The sequence below is a fragment of the Lepidochelys olivacea genome (assembly GCF_965140295.1).
Source record: "Lepidochelys olivacea isolate rLepOli2 genome assembly, chromosome: 5".
Taxonomy (NCBI): domain Eukaryota; kingdom Metazoa; phylum Chordata; order Testudines; family Cheloniidae; genus Lepidochelys; species Lepidochelys olivacea.
The window spans coordinates 83,032,822-83,054,332 of NC_140415.1; the positions used below are offsets into that span (position 1 = coordinate 83,032,822).

General features: G+C 40.7%; 1 protein-coding gene across 2 annotated transcripts in view; it reads left to right on the forward strand.

Moving 5' to 3' along the window:
- Positions 1-21,511, forward strand: part of ADAMTS19 (ADAM metallopeptidase with thrombospondin type 1 motif 19) — a 281,932-nt gene that overhangs the window by 240,608 nt on the left and 19,813 nt on the right. For both annotated transcript variants that reach the window (XM_084629273.1, XM_084629274.1), the window contains 3 exons: positions 9,382-9,517; positions 12,418-12,622; positions 14,821-14,973. In XM_084629273.1, coding sequence (XP_084485399.1) covers positions 9,382-9,517; positions 12,418-12,622; positions 14,821-14,973 — 494 coding nt within the window. The remainder of the gene's footprint in view (positions 1-9,381; positions 9,518-12,417; positions 12,623-14,820; positions 14,974-21,511) is intronic.

The following is a 21,511-nucleotide window of genomic DNA, read 5'->3' on the forward strand; positions in this document are numbered from 1 at the left end:
GGGTGATATTTATGTGACCATTGTTTATTTGCACTGTAGGGTCCAGGAAGTGGATCTCTTGTGTAGACTGGTCCCGGCTGAGGTTGATGGTGGGGTGAAAATTGTTGAAATCCTGGTGGAATTCCTCAAGGGCCTCCTTCCCATGGGTCCATATGATGAAGATGTCGTCAATGTAGTGCAAGTAAAGTTGGGGCCCTAGGGGACGAGAGCTGAGGAATCATAGAATCATAGAATATCAGGGTTGGAAGGGACCCCAGAAGGTCATCTAGTCCAACCCCCTGCTCAAAGCAGGACCAATTCCCAGTTAAATCATCCCAGCCAGGGCTTTGTCAAGCCTGACCTTAAAAACCTCTAAGGAAGGAGATTCTACCACCTCCCTAGGTAACGCATTCCAGTGTTTCACCACCCTCTTAGTGAAAAAGTTTTTCCTAATATCCAATCTAAACCTCCCCCACTGCAACTTGAGACCATTACTCCTCGTTCTGTCATCTGCTACCATTGAGAACAGTCTAGAGCCATCCTCTTTGGAACCCCCTTTCAGGTAGTTGAAAGCAGCTATCAAATCCCCCCTCATTCTTCTCTTCTGCAGGCTAAACAATCCCAGCTCCCTCAGCCTCTCCTCATAACTCATGTGTTCCAGACCCCTAATCATTTTTGTTGCCCTTCGCTGGACTCTCTCCAATTTATCCACATCCTTCTTGAAGTGTGGGGCCCAAAACTGGACACAGTACTCCAGATGAGGCCTCACCAATGTCGAATAGAGGGGAACGATCACGTCCCTCGATCTGCTCGCTATGCCCCTACTTATACATCCCAAAATGCCATTGGCCTTCTTGGCAACAAGGGCACACTGCTGACTCATATCCAGCTTCTCGTCCACTGTCACCCCTAGGTCCTTTTCCGCAGAACTGCTGCCTAGCCATTCGGTCCCTAGTCTGTAGCTGTGCATTGGGTTCTTCCGTCCTAAGTGCAGGACCCTGCACTTATCCTTATTGAACCTCATCAGATTTCTTTTGGCCCAATCCTCCAATTTGTCTAGGTCCTTCTGTATCCTATCCCTCCCCTCCAGCGTATCTACCACTCCTCCCAGTTTAGTATCATCCGCAAATTTGCTGAGAGTGCAATCCACAACATCCTCCAGATCATTTATGAAGATATTGAACAAAACTGGCCCCAGGACCGACCCTTGGGGAACTCCACTTGATACCGGCTGCCAACTAGATATGGAGCCATTGATCACTACCCGCTGAGCCCGACAATCTAGCCAGCTTTCTACCCACCTTGTAGTGCATTCATCCAGCCCATACTTCCTTAACTTGCTGACAAGAATACTGTGGGAGACCGTGTCAAAAGCTTTGCTAAAGTCAAGAAACAATACATCCACTGCTTTCCCTTCATCCACAGAACCAGTAATCTCATCATAAAAGGCGATTAGATTAGTCAGGCATGACCTTCCCTTGGTGAATCCATGCTGGCTGTTCCTGATCACTTTCCTCTCATGCAAGTGCTTCAGGATTGATTCTTTGAGGACCTGCTCCATGATTTTTCCAGGGACTGAAGTGAGGCTGACTGGCCTGTAGTTCCCAGGATCCTCCTTCTTCCCTTTTTTAAAGATTGGCACTACATTAGCCTTTTTCCAGTCATCCGGGACTTCCCCGGTTCGCCACGAGTTTTCAAAGATAATGGCCAATGGCTCTGCAATCACAGCTGCCAATTCCTTCAGCACTCTCGGATACAACTCGTCCGGCCCCATGGACTTGTGCACGTCCAGCTTTTCTAAATAGTCCCTAACCACCTCTATCTCCACAGAGGGCTGGCCATCTCTTCCCCATTTTGTGATGCCCAGCGCAGCAGTCTGGGAGCTGACCTTGTTAGTGAAAACAGAGGCAAAAAAAGCATTGAGTACATTAGCTTTTTCCACATCCTCTGTCACTAGGTTGCCTCCCTCATTCAGTAAGGGGCCCACACATTCCTTGGCTTTCTTCTTGTTGCCAACATACCTGAAGAAACCCTTCTTGTTACTCTTGACATCTCTGGCTAGCTGCAGCTCCAGGTGCGATTTGGCCCTCCTGATAACATTCCTACATGCCCGAGCAATATTTTTATACTCTTCCCTGGTCATATGTCCAACCTTCCACTTCTTGTAAGCTTCTTTTTTATGTTTAAGATCCGCTAGGATTTCACCATTAAGCCAAGCTGGTCGCCTGCCATATTTACTATTCTTTTGACTCATTGGGATGGTTTGTCCCTGTAACCTCAACAGGGATTCCTTGAAATACAGCCAGCTCTCCTGGACTCCTTTCCCCTTCAAGTTAGTCCCCCAGGGGATCCTGGCCATCCGTTCCCTGAGGGAGTCGAAGTCTGCTTTCCTGAAGTCCAGGGTCCGTATCCTGCTGCTTACCTTTCTTCCCTGCGTCAGGATCCTGAACTCAACCAACTCATGGTCACTGCCTCCCAGATTCCCATCCACTTTTGCTTCCCCCACTAATTCTACCCGGTTTGTGAGCAGCAGGTCAAGAAAAGCGCCCCCCCTAGTTGGCTCCTCTAGCACTTGTGCCAGGAAATTGTCCCCTACGCTTTCCAAAAACTTCCTGGATTGTCTATGCACTGCTGTATTGCTCTCCCAGCAGATATCAGGAAAATTAAAGTCACCCATGAGAATCAGGGCATGTGATCTAGTAGCTTCCGTGAGCTGCCGGAAGAAAGCTTCATCCACCTCATCCCCCTGGTCCGGTGGTCTATAGCAGACTCCCACCACTACATCACTCTTGTTGCTCACACTTCTAAACTTAATCCAGAGACACTCAGGTTTTTCTGCAGTTTCGTACCGGAGCTCTGAGCAGTCATACTGCTCCCTTACATACAGTGCTACTCCCCCACCTTTTCTGCCCTGCCTACCATCCATGACAGTACTCCAGTCATGTGAGTTATCCCACCAAGTCTCTGTTATTCCAATCACGTCATAGTTCCTTGACATCACCAGAACCTCCAGTTCTCCCTGCTTGTTTCCAAGGCTTTGTGCATTTGTATATAAGCACTTGAGATAACCTGTTGATCGCCCCTCATTCCCAGTATGAGGCAGGAGCCCTCCCCTCACAGACATTCCTGCCTGTGCTTCCTCCCGGTATCCTGCTTTCCCACTTTTTCCCGCTTTTCCCAACTTAGGAAGCGTTGTTCTAAGTCAGCCATAAAAATGTTGGCATACTCTGGGGCCATGCGGGTACCCATAGCAATGCCGCTGACTTGAAGGTATAAATTGTTCCCAAATCTGAAATAGTTGTGGTGAGGACAAAGTCACAAAGCTCAGCTGCTAGGTCTGCCGTGACATTATCGGGGATACTGTTCCTGATGGCTTGTAGTCCATCTTTGTGTAGAATGTTGGTGTAGAGAGCTTCTACATCCATAGTGGCAAGGATGGTGTTTTCTGGAAGATCACCAATGGATTGTAGTTTCCTCAGGAAGTCTCGAAGATAGCTGGGAGTGCTGGTAGCGTAGGGCCTGAGGAGAGAGTCCACACAACCAGACAATCCTGCTGTCAGGGTGCCAATTCCTGAGATGATGGGGCATTCAGGATTCCCAGGTTTATGGATCTTGGGTAGCAGATAGAATACCTCTGGACGGGGCTCTAGGGGTGTGTCTGTGTATTTGTTCTTGTGCTTCTTCAGGGAGTTTCTTGAGCAGATGGTGAGGTTTCTTTTAGTACCCCTCTGTGGGATCAGAGGGTAGTGACCCATAGAATGTGGTGTCAGAGAGTTGCCTAGCATCCTCTCATTCATACTCTGACCTAGTCATGACTATAGCACCTCCTTTGTCAACCTTTTCGATTATAATGTCAGAGTTGTTTCTGAGGCTGTGGATGGCTTTGTGCTCTGCATGGCTGAAGATATGGGGCAAGTGATGCTGCTTTTCCACAATTTCAGTTCATGCATGTCGGTGGAAGCACTCTATGTAGAAGTCCAGTCTGTTGTTTCGACTGTCAGGAGTCCATACAGAATCCTTCTTCTTGTATGATTGATAGAAAGGTGTCTGTGGGTTAGTGTGCTGTTCAGTGGCGTGGTGGAAATATTCCTTGAGTTGGATACAGCAAAAGTGGGATTCCAGGTCACCGCAGAACTGTATCATGTTCGTAGGGGTGGTGGGGAAGAAGGAGAGGTCCTGAGATTGGACAGACTCTTCTGCCAGGCTAAGAGTATAGCTGGATAGATTAATAATATTGTTGGGTGAGTCAAGGGTACCACTGTTGTGGCCCCTTGTGGCATGTAGGAGTTTAGATAGTTTAGTGCCTTTTTCCCTCTGTAGAGAAGTGTGTGTTTTTGTAAAGTCCAGCCACGAGGAAGTTTGTGTGGAAGGTTGTTTTTTTATAAGAATTTTCAGTTTTGAGAGCCCATTCTTAATCTTCTACTGTTTGCTATATAGGATGTTGAACAGGTGATTCCGCAGTTTCTCTGAGAGTGTGTGGCACAATCTTTCACCATTGTCTGTGTGGTATGTTGATTGTAATGGATTTTTTACTTTCAGTCCTTTTGGTATGATGTCCATCTGTTTTATTTACAAGTTAAAGCAAACTAACATATGCACACAAATGAATTACCATCTAAATCCTAAGAGTGACAGAGTTGTAGTGGTCTGTCTATTCAAAGTGTCTTTCAGGGCAGACCCAGAAGGCAGCCCCTGGGGATCTCTGGCTTCAGTTTAGAGTCTTTGGCCCTTCAGAGTTCAAACAGTCAAAAAGATGCAGTTTTGATTCCTTTCCCCCAGAGTTCAAGATGATGGGACGAGTTCTCCTGCATGTCTCCCTTTAATGGGTTGCGGGGGAGCAGACAACTTTTGTCTTCTGTTGTTCCACAGTTATTTGTGTGGCATCTATGAGTCTTCTTTTGTTGGGCAGGAGATAACACATCCTGTGGCAAAGTAATATTTCACACTTGGTAATGTTTCTCTCCTGACTATGGGGGTTTACAGTTTCAGAGCAAACACTTAACTACTACTTATAACATTATATATATATAATAAGTGAGATTAATGCATGCAGCAACATACAAGCATTTCACAGATTCTAAATACTAACTACATTCTTATAAGACTAATACCTATTTTGAGTAGAACTAAGATACAAGTAACCTGGTCTCCAGCTATGAGCTTGTCAGTCTTAACTACTGCCTGCATACTGGGCAAGAGCTGGCATCTGGGCTGCCAGTGTCACAAAATGAAACAAAAGCTGTATATCAGCAGATAGGAAAACACTGATACAATATTAATAAACTGGGAGATGCATGTTTCTTGTGGTCATAAATATGTGAGTTTAGAAAAGCAAACTACAAATATGGAAGAAAACTTAAAATCCATAAAAATTACTAACTCTTTAGAAGATGAACAATATTATCAATCTGGAAAGTACACCTACTAGATTGGGGCCTATATGCAAGTTAGATTGGCAAATGCCTATCTTCCCTGGTTCATACATTGCACTGGGGCTTAGGCAGGAGATAGGCACCCAGATGCCTACTCAGAGGCAGAAACACAAGCTCTAAGGGAGCTTTTGACTGAAAAAACTTAGTCACAGAGTGAGTTTAGGTGCCTACAGGATTCAGTTGCAGTTTTGAGAATCACAGTGGTGCCTAAAATTGGGACATGGTGCCTAAATCCAGAATTATGTGCTTAAGTTTAGGATTTAGGCACCTAACTACCCTTGTAAATCTAGGTCTTAGGATTCTAAGTTCCACTGACTTTCAAGACCATATCTAGTCTTAGACCAGATTTCATACCTAGGTCTTAGGCCATATCTATACTACAAAATTATGTCGACCTAATTAACATCAGCATACATCCACCGCAGCTATTAAATAGCTTGTGTGTATGCACACTTGCCTCTTTGTTTCAGTGGTGTGAGTACTCACTAGGAACTCTTGTATCAATTGTAACATCAACGTGGGACATTCTGGGATGGCTCCTGAAAGTCAGTAACAATTGATATAAGCAGTGCAGCGTCTGCACTGAGACTGCGTCAACCTAAGTAAATCGACCGTGACTCTACACCACTCGGGGAGGTGGTGTTACTAAATCAGCCTAGAGAGGCACTTATGTCAGTGGGAGCCAAAATTAAGTGAAGACACTTCCACAGCTAGATCAACACAAGGCAGCTTACATTAACCCAGATCAGGCCTTAAATACTTCTGAAAATTTTACCCCTTGTCATCTTATGTCTGTAAACTGAGGGGTACACAAATGGCATAATAATAATGATAGTGTGATAATTACACGATACTGGAAAAATCTCACTACACTCATATTCACATCAATAGGCATTGCTATCTGTGTTTCTAATTATAGTCACTTGATTACTACTACCTTTTTCTTATGCCTGTTCTTCTCTCCTGTTGCAGGATAGGTGTGCTGCATAATATATGCTATGCTTTTTTATTCTCATTCACTATCCTGTTTACTTTATCATTCTCAAGCTCTTGCAGAATTGAAAACATAGGTGACATTTGCACTGCTATATATTCTGAGTGGCCCTTTCTCTGTGTTTCTTGTTTGCTCACAAAGACACACAGAACCCCAGAAGATAGAGTAAAAATATACTAGGTCTTCTATTAGCTCCTAAGACATCCATTATCAAAGTATTTAATCATCAGCCACATAGTCCATCTCCTTGACCATCCACTTCCCTGGGTTGACTTTTCACAATACGATCACTCTATATCTGACTTATCAGTCCTCATCCTCAAAGGAAACCTGCATAATGCTTTCAAAATATAAGCCTGGAAGCTTAAATTCATTACTGTGCTAGATACTAAAAATCATAGACGGAAAAGAGACACTGGATTTATGGCTTATTACAACAGTCTTAACCCTCTAACCTCCTCTTTTTGTCCTATGACTGCAGAGATGTTGTCGGGCCACTCTATCTTAAATGGTCCCTTACAATATGTGCTAACTACTTATGATAAACAATCCTTTCCATCTTGCATTTTGCTGTTACACTAGGAATACCTTTCCCAGACCTGAAGAGTTCTGTGTGACTCAAAAGCTTGTCTCTCTCACCAACAGAAGTATTGTCAGAAAGCTATTTTTGATATACAGTCCAAATTTCCCCTTTTTAAAATTTAATCTTATAACTCCTAATTATACCACCATGGACCAACAAAAGTAATTAATCTCCAACCATCATGTATATCTTCTTTAAATATTCATTGACTCCTCTTATGTCTATCCCCTGCTCACCCACTCCTTTACTTGTTGCTTAGCAAGTCTCCCGAGGTTGCACTGTCTTGGTATTCTGCATTTCATACTACTCTCCTGACATGGTCACTTCTAATCCTGAAAATTGCTGTGCTTCTCCTATAGACTCAAATAGTAGAAGCTGGAAACATACCACTTATTCATCATAATAGTTGAAAGAACTCACTGTCCCAGCTATTTTGACTCTGTGAACAATCCTTAATTCTCTACAGACGAGTTTCCATGGATATGTATGTTTGCGGTTTGGTAAGAGAACTCTCCTCTGTACGCATTCTGTACTTGCTACAAGCAGCATCTCCTTTTCTAAGCAGTGCCACTCCTTGGATTCATTTTAGAATATTAACACTTTTAATGACTTCCTGCTGTATTTTTTATTGTAATTCCAGTACTTGCATTTATCATGAACTCTCATAAGTATACCATTTCTAGTGTTTCTCGTTTTCTGAGAAAAGCTCAAATGTAACATTAATCCTAGTAATTTATTCTACATGACAACTTAGATAAACATTTAGCAAAGTGTTTCATTATGTCTGTTTATCATCCTTTTCTGCTGTAACTGGCATAAGCTTGTGATGTTATTTAAATTAGTTTAGGTAACCTAAAATTCCTCTTTTTGAGATATTTTAATGCAAATGCTCAAAATTACAGCTCAGGATTATTTATTTTTGACAAAAGAAACATTCATTGTAACTGTCCTATTGATTGTCTGTTCTTATGTACAGAAATAACATAATTTAAAGTGTTACAGACTGCATGATGTGGAAAGATTTGAGTTTAAACTGTTATTGTCAACATCTGATTAATCAGAAATAACAGTTTACTAACACATATTTATTTAAATAATGTTTAAAATGAATAATAAAAAGGAAGTATCAAAGAAGCTGTAAGGTTTTGTGCATATATATTTAGATATGTAATTTGTGTGTAATCAACTATTTGGCAAAACAAGTTTGGTGTATGGGTGAATGCCTGTATGCCTGCATATTTGGACACATACATACACAAACCTGTAAAATAGTTAAGGCAATCACATGCAAATGTTATTTATTTATATATGTGTGTATGCATGTAAATATACACACGTGGACATACACAGAAAAATGTAAATCAGTTAAGGTAGCCACACACAAATTATACATAAAAATACGTACACACATCCTTTACTTCTGCATCCACAGGCACATTCCTTATCACTATCATACACCACAGTCTTAACTCTGCCTTCCTCCTGCTCACACCCTTTTACCAAATTATCAAATTACTAGTTTAAATCAGCAAACTTCAGATTAGATGTACTTCACCATTGGAACAGATTAACAAGGGATACAATAAATTCTCCACTGTCTGGTGTCTTTAATTCCAGTCTGGATAGTTTTCTAAAAGATATGTTCTTCTTTGATGGCAAGTTGTTGGGCTAGAATCAGGAATGAGTGGGTGAAATTCTGTTGCCTTTGTTATGCAGGTCATGCTAGACCATCACAATAGTTCTCACCAGCCTTAAAATCAATTAATGTACCTGCTCCCTACACTATTAGTGTGGAGTTTGGTGTGCTTGTTTAGTGTGTTGGAAGGAGGAAGTAGGAAGTCTGGCATCACATGGGTGCAGAGATAAGGTTGTGGAGCACAGTAGTTGTGGTATTGGTAAAGGTTTGTGTCTGGGTAGAGAAGAATGTGTGCTTTGGTGTGATTTTTGCAAATGTATTTATAATTAACATGTATTTTTTCTGTGGAATTATAAATCACAACTTCTTTTATAGCCAACCAGATCCCTCCACCTTTAATTATTCCTGGTATCATTGGTTTCCATAATTGCCATTATAAAATGTAGAAATGGCATACTTCATTTTTCTAAGCCAGTGGATGAATACAGCTTATGTTTTTTTTCATAAAATATTTACTTTTTTAATCAATGGTTTGTAAATTTTCACATGTGAAACTAAAACTTGTATAATGTACATATGTATAGAAAACTATATCTGAGAATAACTTGCTGTATTTTATTTCACATCTTTCATACCAATTACACATAAAGATGGTAGTTTTATCAGATAAAGTTACCTGCGACTCAACATAGATTTTTTTTAAAGAAAGCTGGACATTTCCCATTTTTCCATGTATCTTTGCTTTATGTTTTATTAGGAGAAAGAAAGACAACAGTATCTTGCACAAAGATTATGAATAAGAATATCAGTACTGTGGACAATAAGAAATGCAAATATTTAACAAAGCCTGAGCCACAGGTCCGAAAGTGCAATGAACAACCGTGCCAGACAAGGTGATAGTGATTCAATTACATTAAACTGTAATTAATGTTAAGTGGTGGAAATCACGGGAATCGATTTAAGCATATGCTTAAAGTTAAACATGTGCTTAAGAACTTTGTTGAATTGGGATCATAATCCTTAACAGCACACACTAAACACTTGTTACACTAGAAAGTAAATACTTCAAATTTTCTATTTTTCTTTACTGATCTTCCCAATTCCTTTGAAGCACGAACATCACCAGTGTCTATGGATCTATATTCTGTGTGCAAGGGGTAGAAAAGGCACAATTAGCCTTTTTTCTAAATTTCATCCACAGAAAAGGGGCTGATCTCAGCTGTAGTTCCTGCACTCTGAGCACAGAGACTGCTCCCTGATAGTGCTCCAGTTGGCTAAGTTGTTGGGGGAAAGGCAGATTCATGGCCTTCCCTTTTCACCAGTCAGCAGAGTTGACTGGACACACAGGGAATGTAGCTGGGCAACTTAATGGGGTGTAATAGCTGGCTCATTTCCTGTGCATGATGGGGATTTTCTGTGGGAAATGTGGAGTTCTGCATCCTCCGCTCCTGGTGACTGCAGTAAGCATTCTGTCTGTAACGCTGCTTTTGTTAAACTTCAGAGAGTACCAGCTTTTCTCTGAGTTGTTGATGCCATACGGTTAAGGAGAATCTCTGGACTTTAATACAGTAAGCATGCAAGTTAGAGTGGTTGCTATGTTTCAGAGAAGGGAAATTCAAATATAAAGGTATCAGATGGTATTTTTCATGATCATCATCATACTCAATCCCTGTTACCAGACTTATGTGATCATGAGAAATGAAGACTGTGTTAAGTACCATAGTCCTCTCACAGGCAAAATTCCTATTTGCATCAATATGCATGTGTGTGTCAGATTGGCAAGACTGGGATCAAAATTATATGGATAGAAGGGTGAATAGTTTTTTTTAAATAAGGCAAAGGAGAGAAGAAAACAAATTAAATTACTAGTAAAATATTTTAAAGAAACATGCATAAAAATATTGAAAAAACATCAGTTTCCTTAGAAAGTCTTTAACAGAAAAAGTCTGTAAAGTAAAAAACATAATATATTTTAAGGTCAGAAAGAACCACTATGATCATCTCCTCTGATCTCCTGCATAACATAGGCTGAAGAACTTCACCTTTATAGAGTGATCATTTTTATTGTCCCAATAGTGAGGGATAGAAATGGGAGAAATCTGCTCCTTTTCTGAGATCCTATCAATGATAATTATTTTTAAATGTGTTGCACTGTTTTTACACATAGCAGAGGTATCACATAATTTAAATAGCATATAAAGCCATAATCATAAAGCTGCTAATAAGAAGTGCCACTTGGAACAATCTAGAAGGTATCTCATAGACCTGAATTCAAAGTAGTCAAACATTTTGTATTTTAAAAAAATTACAAAACAAACATTATTTCACTGATGGGGGAATTTCACTCCTGTGGGTTTAGGAATTTTCTAAACATTAACTGGCATTATTAGTTATTTGTTACCGACACCTGCCATTTTTTAGATGTCTATTTATATGTCTCTCGTAACAAGCTGTAATATGGACATTGAGCCTTTGGAACTAATCATAAAGAAAAATAAATTAAAATATTTATATGTGATGTTTGCTCAGAGTGAGCATGACAGAAATCTGGAATGTCCACTGTAAACTTCAATTTTCTAAATACTGTCAGTTAAGATGCCTGGGATGCACCTGTAGTCTGCACCAAAGGGCAGAACCCTCTGGAAAGCTTTGACTTTTGAGGGATGCACAGAGATCATCCGGAGCTCTGGAAGATTCTGGAAAGGTTACTTACTAGCAACTGACAGGTTTCAGAGTAGCAGCCGTGTTAGTCTGTATTCACAAAAAGAAAAGGAGTACTTGTGGCATCTTAGAGACTAACCAATTTATTTGAGCATAAGCTTTCGTGAGCTACAGCTCACTTCATCGGATACATTCAGTGGAAAATACAGTGAGGAGATTTATATACACACAGAACATGAAAAATGGGTGTTATCATACACACACACACACACACCCAGCTCTCCTGCTGGTAATAGCTCATCTTAAGTGATCACTCTCCTTACAGTGTGTATGATAACACCCATTTTTTCATGTTCTGTGTGTATATACATCTCCTCACTGTATTTTCCATTGAATGCATCCGATGAAGTGAGCTGTAGCTCACGAAAGCTTATGCTCAAATAAATTGGTTAGTCTTTAAGGTGCCACTAGTACTCCTTTTCTTTTTACGAGCAACTATAGGTCTCCAAATGTATTGGCTCTCCAGATCCACACTGACCCTTTCTTATTCCGCTGTACTTCAGAAATATAAATGGTGTGTCTGGAGTTAGAGATGAACTCATAAGTGAAGGGACTTTTATACCCTTGGGACCAGAATAGTGAGTCTGAAGCACAAGTGTGCACACCCCTAACCGTTCACTGCTTTCAAAGAGTTCCATGGTTTGTGTGGCAGGGCATATGATTCACATAGTGTGTATCTGCAAGGGGAAATATTCAGAGAACAACAGTTACTGGTAAGTAACCTTCTGCTTTTAAAACTTTACATTTGGATACATTTCTAATTAGAATGATAAGAAAGGAGAAGGGGAAAGCTTATGTTATATAAAGGATTGAATAATTAGGTATAATTGATGGAATTGGAAAGAAAAATTTAATCTAAATGTTAGAATACATTTCTTAAATGTGTGATGAGTTGAGTTAAATTCATCTCCTTCTCAATGTGATGGTCATAGCTAGAGTTATTTAAAAATGGACAAAGCACTCAAAATATACGTTAGAGAACAATCCTGTTGACAGGAAAAGAGACAAGATAACCTTATCGGTCTTTTCCATCCCTGATTTCTATTATTCTATTATTTTTGTTTCTTTGTAGATGGATGATGACCGAATGGACTCCTTGTTCAAGGACATGTGGAAAAGGAACCCAGAATAGACAAGTTGCCTGTACTCAGCAGCTCAGAAATGGAACCTTGATTAGAGCTAGGGAAAGAGATTGTCTTGGGCCAAAACCTGCTTCTGCACAGCGCTGTGAAGGCCAGGATTGTATGACTGTGTGGGAAGCTGGAGTGTGGTCTGAGGTGCAGTGTATGCATTATTCACTATCTACTGTTGTTTCTTAAAATTTTCTAGAGATTTTGTTGAGACCCTTATAGGGGGGTACAGAAAGCTGTAGTCCAAGTGTTATCTGTAACTTTTACTAGTAAAAAGTATTACCTCACATATATGGCATCAGAATTAGACAAGGACAAAACTTCCTCAGTTTAATGGATTTGGAATAACTGATGTCTATTGAACTTTGACAAGTGGCACATCCCAGATTAAGGTATTTTTTGGTCCTTCATGCCACAACTCTAATCTCTCTGGAATTAAAGATGATTGAGTAATAAAACCCACTACCTAGAGTTTTCCTCTTTTAGCCAATTGCTGCTCTGAAACATTTTCAAAAGCCCAAATCCAGGAAGGTATTATTACTTCCTGCCAGTGGCAGCTGATGGGGACAAATAGGGCTAAGCCTATCTATTAAATTCTCTGTAATTTGTTTCTGTTTTATAATAAACAAAACCATTTGTTGCATATGCCTTTCTTTTCTCTCTTTTCTCTGTCAACACAGTGGAGAGTACCAGAAAGTAGACTGAGGAAGGGGAATAGGGGTTGGCAGAGTCTAGTCCTTCAGTGCAGCAACATAGAATACAATTAGGGATGGAGGAAATGGCAGTGCCCAGTTTCTTCAGTGGCATAGAACTGTAGAGTTCAACCAGGAGAGAGACAGTCAGAGAGGACTGATAGAGATTTAGCCGCTAAAAGGGCTCCTCCTGCCATTTTAAGTATAGGGCAATGCTGAGTGCTACACATGTTCAGAAGCTGTGTTTCCATTCCCCTCTAGTGCAAAATGAGGGTAGCCCCAGAATCTGAGTATAGGCACAGGCCTAGTTGTAGATCTCCACCCACACCTCAGGAGCAGCATCAGAGTCCCAAGAGAGGGAATCTGAAGCAGAGAGAGTGAGGTGATGGCCATCCTGTGTTTGCAAGGAAGGAGCAGGTTGTGCCTGTGTTCAAACGAAAGAGTGAGAAGGGGACCTGGAGAATGGGGCGGTAAAAGAGGTGAAGCAGTGAGAGGTAGTGATCCGATGAGTGGCTGGGCCTATGAACTGGCAGAGGTGGGCAGTTGAAAGGGAGAGGCTATGATCTGGTGAGGATGGGGTGCAAAGGTAAGGAGAAGAATGCAGGGTGAGCTGTCTGCTCATTTTCAGAAGGAGCAGAGGTGGGGTTACAGCAGAGGAACAATTGGAAGAATGGAATTTATTTATCAGGGAAGAAGAAAGAACCCTAAATTGTTTAGTTGGTTGGTTTTATCTGGGAGATCAGTAATGATTGTGTATGTGTCAGGGGGGAGGGGTCAGAAATAATTTTTAAGGAGCGAGGTGTTTCTAATCCCCAGTTCCACCATATGCCACTGCTTCCTGAACTTGCAATCAGAATCGTCTTGAATAAGAAATGTTGTAATTTTTTGGCTATATAAGTGGGAATAGCTGAAAGAAAATGTGCTGATTAAGGCCTTCCAGTCAATAAATCTTTTGCCCTGGCTTTATTGTAGCACAGTTTTCACATGTTTTATATGCAATTGAATTTTTTTTATTATTTTTTATCTAAATTAGTGACATTTCATGTGGTAGAACAAATTGGATTGCTGCATATAGATCTGTGATATTTACTTCTGCAATTTCAAAATTCATTCCAATTAAGGTCTGTTATATCCTTTTGTGGTTTATTTGAAGTTTTATTCCGTCTCATACTTTGAAAAGTATTTAGAATTTCTTCAAGGATGTTTTAGTTCACTTTGTTTCCTTTTTAGCTGCTTTTTTATTTTGTGTGTATCTAATATATATATGTATCTCTTCCTCATACATATGTATATTAAGGAGCGTGCCATTTATAGGTAAGGTTGCCTAAAATTTTTATTATAACTCTTTATGGTCAGCTGATCATAATTTTCCAAAACTTTCACTTATCAGGATGGAATTTTTAGTCTTGGTGACTTATGTTATTATGTCTTATGATATTTTTAGTCTCAGGGTCCAAATGTTATTCACGTAGCTGGAGTAGCGTAATTTAGGTCAATTTACCCCAGTAGTGAAGACAAGCCCTCAGTCTAACATTCTTTTACCAGAATGTTGTGTCATGGAAAGTAGAGGCTGCTGAGATCACTAGATTTAATATTAGCATATATTTTTTGTGTCTTGTAGAAGCGTAAATCACATCTTTCTGTATCCTACAGTGTTCTATAAAATGTGGCAAAGGAGTACGACATCGGACTGTGAGGTGCACCAATCCCCGAAAGAAGTGTGTTTTGTCCACAAGACCTAAAGAAGAGGAAGACTGTGAGGACTATTCCAAATGCTATGTCTGGAGAATGGGAGACTGGTCTAAGGTAGGATATGACACTAATACCACATAATACAACAAAAACTATTTTTCCAACAGAGTTTATTGGAATAAGTTTTATCAAAGACGCAACAGTTTTATTGAAGATTCAGCAATGTCCCAAATCCAGGAACAATGCAACTGCAAATAAAATGGAACTATAAGGTCAAATTGTGACAAAAGAATAGAGTTTAAGTAGAAAATAGCATTATACTTGTTTAGTATATCTATGTCTACACTACACAACTTTTAGCGACACAGCTGTGCCGCTACAGCCATGCCACTAAAAGGTGTGCAGTGTAGCCACTGTTTGTCAGCAGGAATGAGCGCTCCTGCCGACAATAAACTTCCACTCCCAACAAGTGGCGTTAGCTTTGTCGGAAGTGTTGTTCACACCGGCGCTTGTCGTCAGCAAAACTTTTGTCTTTCGGGGGCCGGTGTGTGTGTGTTTTTTTAACACCTCTGAATGACAAAAGTTTTGTCTTTCATTTGCCAGTGTAGACAAAATTCAGGTGAAAATTGGAGTACGTAATGTAGCCCAAGTGTAATTGTACTAGTATAGCTTTAACTCAAATCAATGGAAGTGTGTAACTAGCAACGCTGATAGGAAATACTTTCTGTTTTCAACAATATAAACCACAAACATAAGAAAAGTGAAGGCATGTGTGTGCAAAGACACCAGAAAAAGAAAGAAGTATAAAAATCTCTGAAATCTCCTGTCTTTCTTGGCTGTGATGTTGACACACTGTTGGGCAAAGCAGTGGTTACCTCTAGTTTGTGCTCTATGTATATTCAGTTTTCCTGAGGATTTATTAAATTTTCTTGCCATCATCTGACTTATCATCCTTCTGATGCCATCTGTTACGTGCTGAGATTAGTGCCAGTGCACTGAGTTTTTGTTCACAGCAACAACTTTCTGACCTAGTGTCTGCTGACCTAGTGGATAGACACTTGGCCATGCAATGTAACATACTGCTGTGAGATGCCTCTTTGTTTGAGTCACCTATTTCCTTGTGCCTTTCAAGTCCATCAGTGGGCATAGTGTTGGATGTTCTGTGTCCTGATTCTGTCGTTCTGGCTGGTTGTGCTGCATGGCCTTTGGTACTGTGATGCAAGTGTACCTGGTGCAGTGAGGATATTCTAATTTACATTACCAAAGGATGAGCATATTTTCCTCTGGCCTTGATAACAATCCTTTTTTTCTCCAGGGCATACTTTTTTCTGACTTCCATTTCTCATTTAGATGTCCTACTATCTAACTCTGGGCAATTAGACTCCTTTTCCTCCACTGTAGGATGCTTAGGCATCTCATCTTACACATTTCATTTATTTACACTACCAAAATGCCTACAAGTAAGTTGAACCTCCCTGACTGGTTAAGACATCATTACTCTACCACATAATTTGTCAATATTCAAATCCGTTCCACATAATCCATTTTACATCTAGTATCCATTTAGTGTTGCTTTAACTGAACTCCCAATACAATCTGAAGTGGATTATTTATTTAGCATATAGGCCCTGATTTTAATTTCTCTACAGAGACATCAGTTTAAAATATGCCATATTTGGATTTCCTATTTTTTTTTCCTGTAGTTGTACTGTTCCATTGCTAGAATATATAGCCATGAAGTCATGGCATACATATTAATGTGTCTGCAATGAAGGAAACAAATGGAAAGCTCAGATAAACGTTAATCCTTGCTCACTGCTGTTGGTTTTTGAGTCAGAAGGTTCAGTGCAGCCCTTTGTGTTCACTGTTTTTGCTCTTTAGGATAATTCTTGACATGAACAGAAGGCTGTTCCTTTGAGCAGAGCCAAATTCCCCCCAAGTTTATGCCAAGGCTTGGCTAGCGAAATTTAAATTACACTTCTCACCATTGAAACTGGAGGTTTAATGTGATCCTTAATGGCTTTGCTGCTCCTCTTGAGATCCTAAAACAAAATTTTATTTATTTATTATAGATATTATTATTTATTATTAACGCAATAATGGAATTTAACTAATTTCAGAAGAACAAACACACAAAGATCAGATGGTGATTTTTGTTTTCATCACTTTAACAATAATGCCAACAAGATAAAGAAGAAACTGACAGCTGCACTAAGGTCCATGATACAACAGTTTTACTAAAATTCTGACTTTTTGTTTTAAAGTCTCCAGTATAATCTAGAATTTGTGCTGAATTTAACTTCATAATAGCTCTTAGGGTATGAGAACACTGCAACTGGGATGTGTGATTCCCAGTACAGCTAGACAAACTCACCCTACTAGCTCTCCTTTAGCTAGTGTGCTAAAAATAGCAGTGTGGACATTGCTGCCCAGGAGGTGCTACCCAAGCTCAGACCCGCTATGTCCTAGGTACTTTCCAAAGACTTAAAAAGGATGGTCCCTGCTCCAAGGAGTTCACAATCTAAGGATGACTGAATAGACAGAGGGGTACTGAAAGGACAATTTATATGTGATTTACATACAGATCAACTTGATTTGCTATAGGTAGCACAGTGGAAGGAAGTCTTCAAGAGGGACTAAAATGTGGACAATGTAGGGGCCTTGTGGATGAACTTAGGGTAGTCGTACTGTGTATAGGAAGCTTGTCAAGGTTCCTTCCCCACTCTGAACTCTAGGGTACAGATGTGGGGACCTGCATGAAAAACCCCCTAAGCTTATTTTTACCAGCTTAGGTTAAAACTTCCCCAAGGTACAAACTATTTTACCTTTTGTCCCTGGACCTTATTGCTGCCACCACCAAGCATAGAACAAAAATAACAGGGAAAGAGCCCACTTGGAAATGTCTTTCCTCCCACAAATCCCCCCAAGCCCTACACCCCCTTTCCTGGGGAAGGCTTGATAAAAATCCTCACCAATTTGCATAGGTGAACACCGACTCAAACCCTTGGATCTTAAGAACAATGAAAAAGCAATCAGGTTCTTAAAAGAAGAATTTTAATTAAAGAAAAGGTAAAAGAATCACCTGTGTAAAATCAGGATGGTAAATACATTACAGGATAATCAGATTCAAAACACAGAGAATCCCTCTAGGCAAAACCTTAAGTTACAAAAAGACACAAAAACAGGAATATACATTCCATTCAGCACAACTTATTGTATCAGCTATTTAAACAAAACAGAATCTAACGCATATCTAACTAGATTGCTTACTAACTCTTTACAGCAGTTCTGACCTGCATTCCGGCTCTGGTCCCGGCAAAAGCATCCCACAGACAGAGAGAACCCTTTGTTTCCACCCCCTCCAGCTTTGAAAGTATCTTGTCTCCTCATTGGTCATTTTGGTCAGGTGCCAGCAAGGTTATCTTAGCTTCTTAACCCTTTCCAGGTGAAAGGGTTTTTCCCCTGGTCAGGAGGGATTTAAAGGTGTTTACCCTTCCCTTTATATTTATGACAAAGCTGCATGGAAGAAGACACAGAGTTGATTGTATAAGAAGCTCATGAGAAGGTGGGATGTGGAGAGGAACAATATGAAGCTTGACAAGGGAGGATAAATAGGGAGGGGTAGAGTTATGTAGAGTTTTGAAAGTACAGTAACTCCTCCTGAAAAAACTAAACCATGTTAAACTAAACCATGTTAAGCAAATCCAATTTCCCCATAAGAATTAATGTAAAGGGGGGGGGGGTAGGTTCCAGGGGAAACACACACACACACACACATATATACACAGTATAAGTTTTAAATAATTTAATGCTGTACACAGCAATGATCATTGTGAAGCTTGGTTGAGGTGGTAGAGTCAGAGGGTGGAAGAGGGTGGGATATTTCCCAGGGAATGCCTTACTGCTAAATGATGAACTAGCAGTTGGCTGAGCCCTCAAGCATTAACACATTGTTAATGTAGCTTCACACTCTACAAGGCAGCACGAATGGAGGGAGGAGACACAGCATGACAGAGACAGAGACACACACCGTGTGTGTGTGTGAGAGAGAGAGAGACACACACATGCACACACCATGTGTGTGAGAGAGAGATATGTGCATTGCCCCTTTAAGTATGCAGAACCCATTCTAAGTACACTGCCTTTTTAAGTAGATCAGCAAGTTGAGACGACAGATGCTGCCTGCAAACTCCCTACATCCTGAGCCTATCGTGTATCCCCCCTGCTCTGTGGAGATGGGGTAAAGGAGTGGTGGGCAGGAGCAGGGAGACATCCTGATATCAGCACCACTCTTCTCCCTCCCCCTCCCCACCTCACAGCAAGCAGGAGGCTCCCAGGAGTAGCTCCAAGGCAGAGGGCAGGAGCAGCACACGGCGGTGTCGGGAGGGACAGCTGAACTGCCCAGCAATTGATAGCCTGCTGGGCAGCTGCCGCACAGGAAACTTAGGGGAGGTGCTATGGGGGGCTGCTGGTCCACCCGCATTCCAAGCCCCCAACAGCTAGCTCCAACGGGCTGCTCTTTCTACAAGCAGTGGACAAAGCAGGCAGCTGCCAAACAATGTTATAAGGGAACATTGTGCAACTTTAAATGAGCATGTTCTCTAATTGATGAGCAACGAAACAACGTTAACCGGGACGACTTTAAGTGAGGAGTTACAGTAGTGACAAGAAGCTTAAGTTTGTTACAAAATTCTATGGGAATCCAATGGAGGGACTCAAAGGGGAATTCTGTGAGCAAACTAATGGGCAAGGAAGTTGAATTTAGCCGCAGCAGTTTGTAAGGATGGAAGGGGGGCACTGTTATAATCAAGGTGGGATATAATGAGGGCCTAAACTGGATATTTCACCATAGGAATGGAGAGAAAAAGGTGGATTAGTGATGTTGACAAGGGAGAAGCTGCAAGATTTGTAAATAGTATCGTTGTATTGGGAAAAGCAAAGTGATGAGTCCAATATAGCACCAAGGTGATGGGCCAGAGTGACTGGGATGTTAGTGGTTTTGTCAAGAGTGATGAAAAAGAAGAAGAAAGGAGAAGGTTTGGGGAGGGGGGAGATAAGGAACTCATTTGGTTAAGCTATCACAGTGAACTCCAAACTGCACCTGAGTTTTTATGTAGTCATCCAACTGCAACCCACTACCATGGATGAAGTCCGTGGCTCAGTCCGTTTCAACTGATATGTATATCACTGTGTATGTGTAGTGCCTTCTGGAAATCCAAGTGAGAACAAGTTCATTCTCAGTTAACTAAGAATTGGCTGGGGAAAGACTGGGCAGGCAGAATAACCCATGGAGTGATCTTCCAGTTGAGAACTCCAAAACATTGCTGTCAGTAGTGCAGAGTTGATAGGGCTCATTGAGCCACAGATTGTCTCTTTGTTCCATGTCTGCCCTGGGGATGTGAGGGGGCAAGAGACCACCAGGTGATCTCCCCAGGACCTGGAAAAAAATGAAGAAACCAGGAATTGCCCTATCTCCCTGCTACAATGGCCCATGTAGACTAGTACTGCAACTACCATGGCCTGAGCTGGAAGGAGAGATGTGACTAGGATCGGTGAAGACTTGTTAGAAGGATGTGCACAAACCTCCTGTTCCCACAAGCAGCAGACAAGTAGGCAGTCAAGGCTGGCATCACTGGCAGAGAGGAGGGCCCACTCCCAACGTGCAGCCAGTTTATACAACAATGTAGGGATGCTACTTCCTCTGCTGCCTTGTAAAATGGGCCCAGATTTGGCCAGTTGTCTTTTAATGTTTAAACCTTTGTAGAGCAAAAAACAATCAGTCTTGACATCTACTGCCTCATACTTGGTGTGTGAAACAGTTCTTGGTATAGATGGGGAAGAGTGAAAGAGAAGTGCATTGTTTTTGCTACCTGTTCAAGAACCTAGGAAATTCAACCTTTAAACTGTGCAGAGTGCTTCTTTATCAAATAAATGCAAATAGTTTACTCTCCTTCAATTGAAATATAAAGAGAAACTGTGGGCTTTTAATATTATTTAGGAGATTAGTTGTACTGAGAAAATAATTAGCCTTGTTTAGTTCTTTGGTTCCTAATCCAGAATTATTAGTTCTTTTAAATTCTGGGAACAGAACAGTGCTGGCCACATATCAAGATATGACATTATTACTAGATTTATGGAGAAAGATCTTATGTGACTTTTGTGAAATAATAGAAGTCAAAATAACCCTTGCATCATTTTAATAACTTTTATGTTAACTGAATTATACAGTTAGTTTCCAACAAATGAGGTATGTCTTTATTTTCAGAAATGATGAATAAGCAAATAAATCTCAAACTGTCCATACAATCAAATAAAAGGGGGAGTTGTTTGTTCATTTTCATCTTATCCTGTACATTAGCATAATTTGTTTTAGACAAAGCTTTTTTATGGATCAGTTCAAAACTACTTTGTTAGTTTCTGCCTGGAATAAATGTAGTGTAACGTTGGGTTACAAAACAAGAAAGAGAGAGAGAGAGAGTCATCTACAGCACACAGATGAACTATATAGGATTTTAAAAGTGTGTGCCCATTTCATATTATATGTGCATAGAATCACAGGTAAAAGTAGGATATTTTGATAGTCTCATCTTAGTAAACCACCCTGGGAGCTACCATGTGGTGTTCTATTATTGCTAGAAGTCTTCTCAGTGAA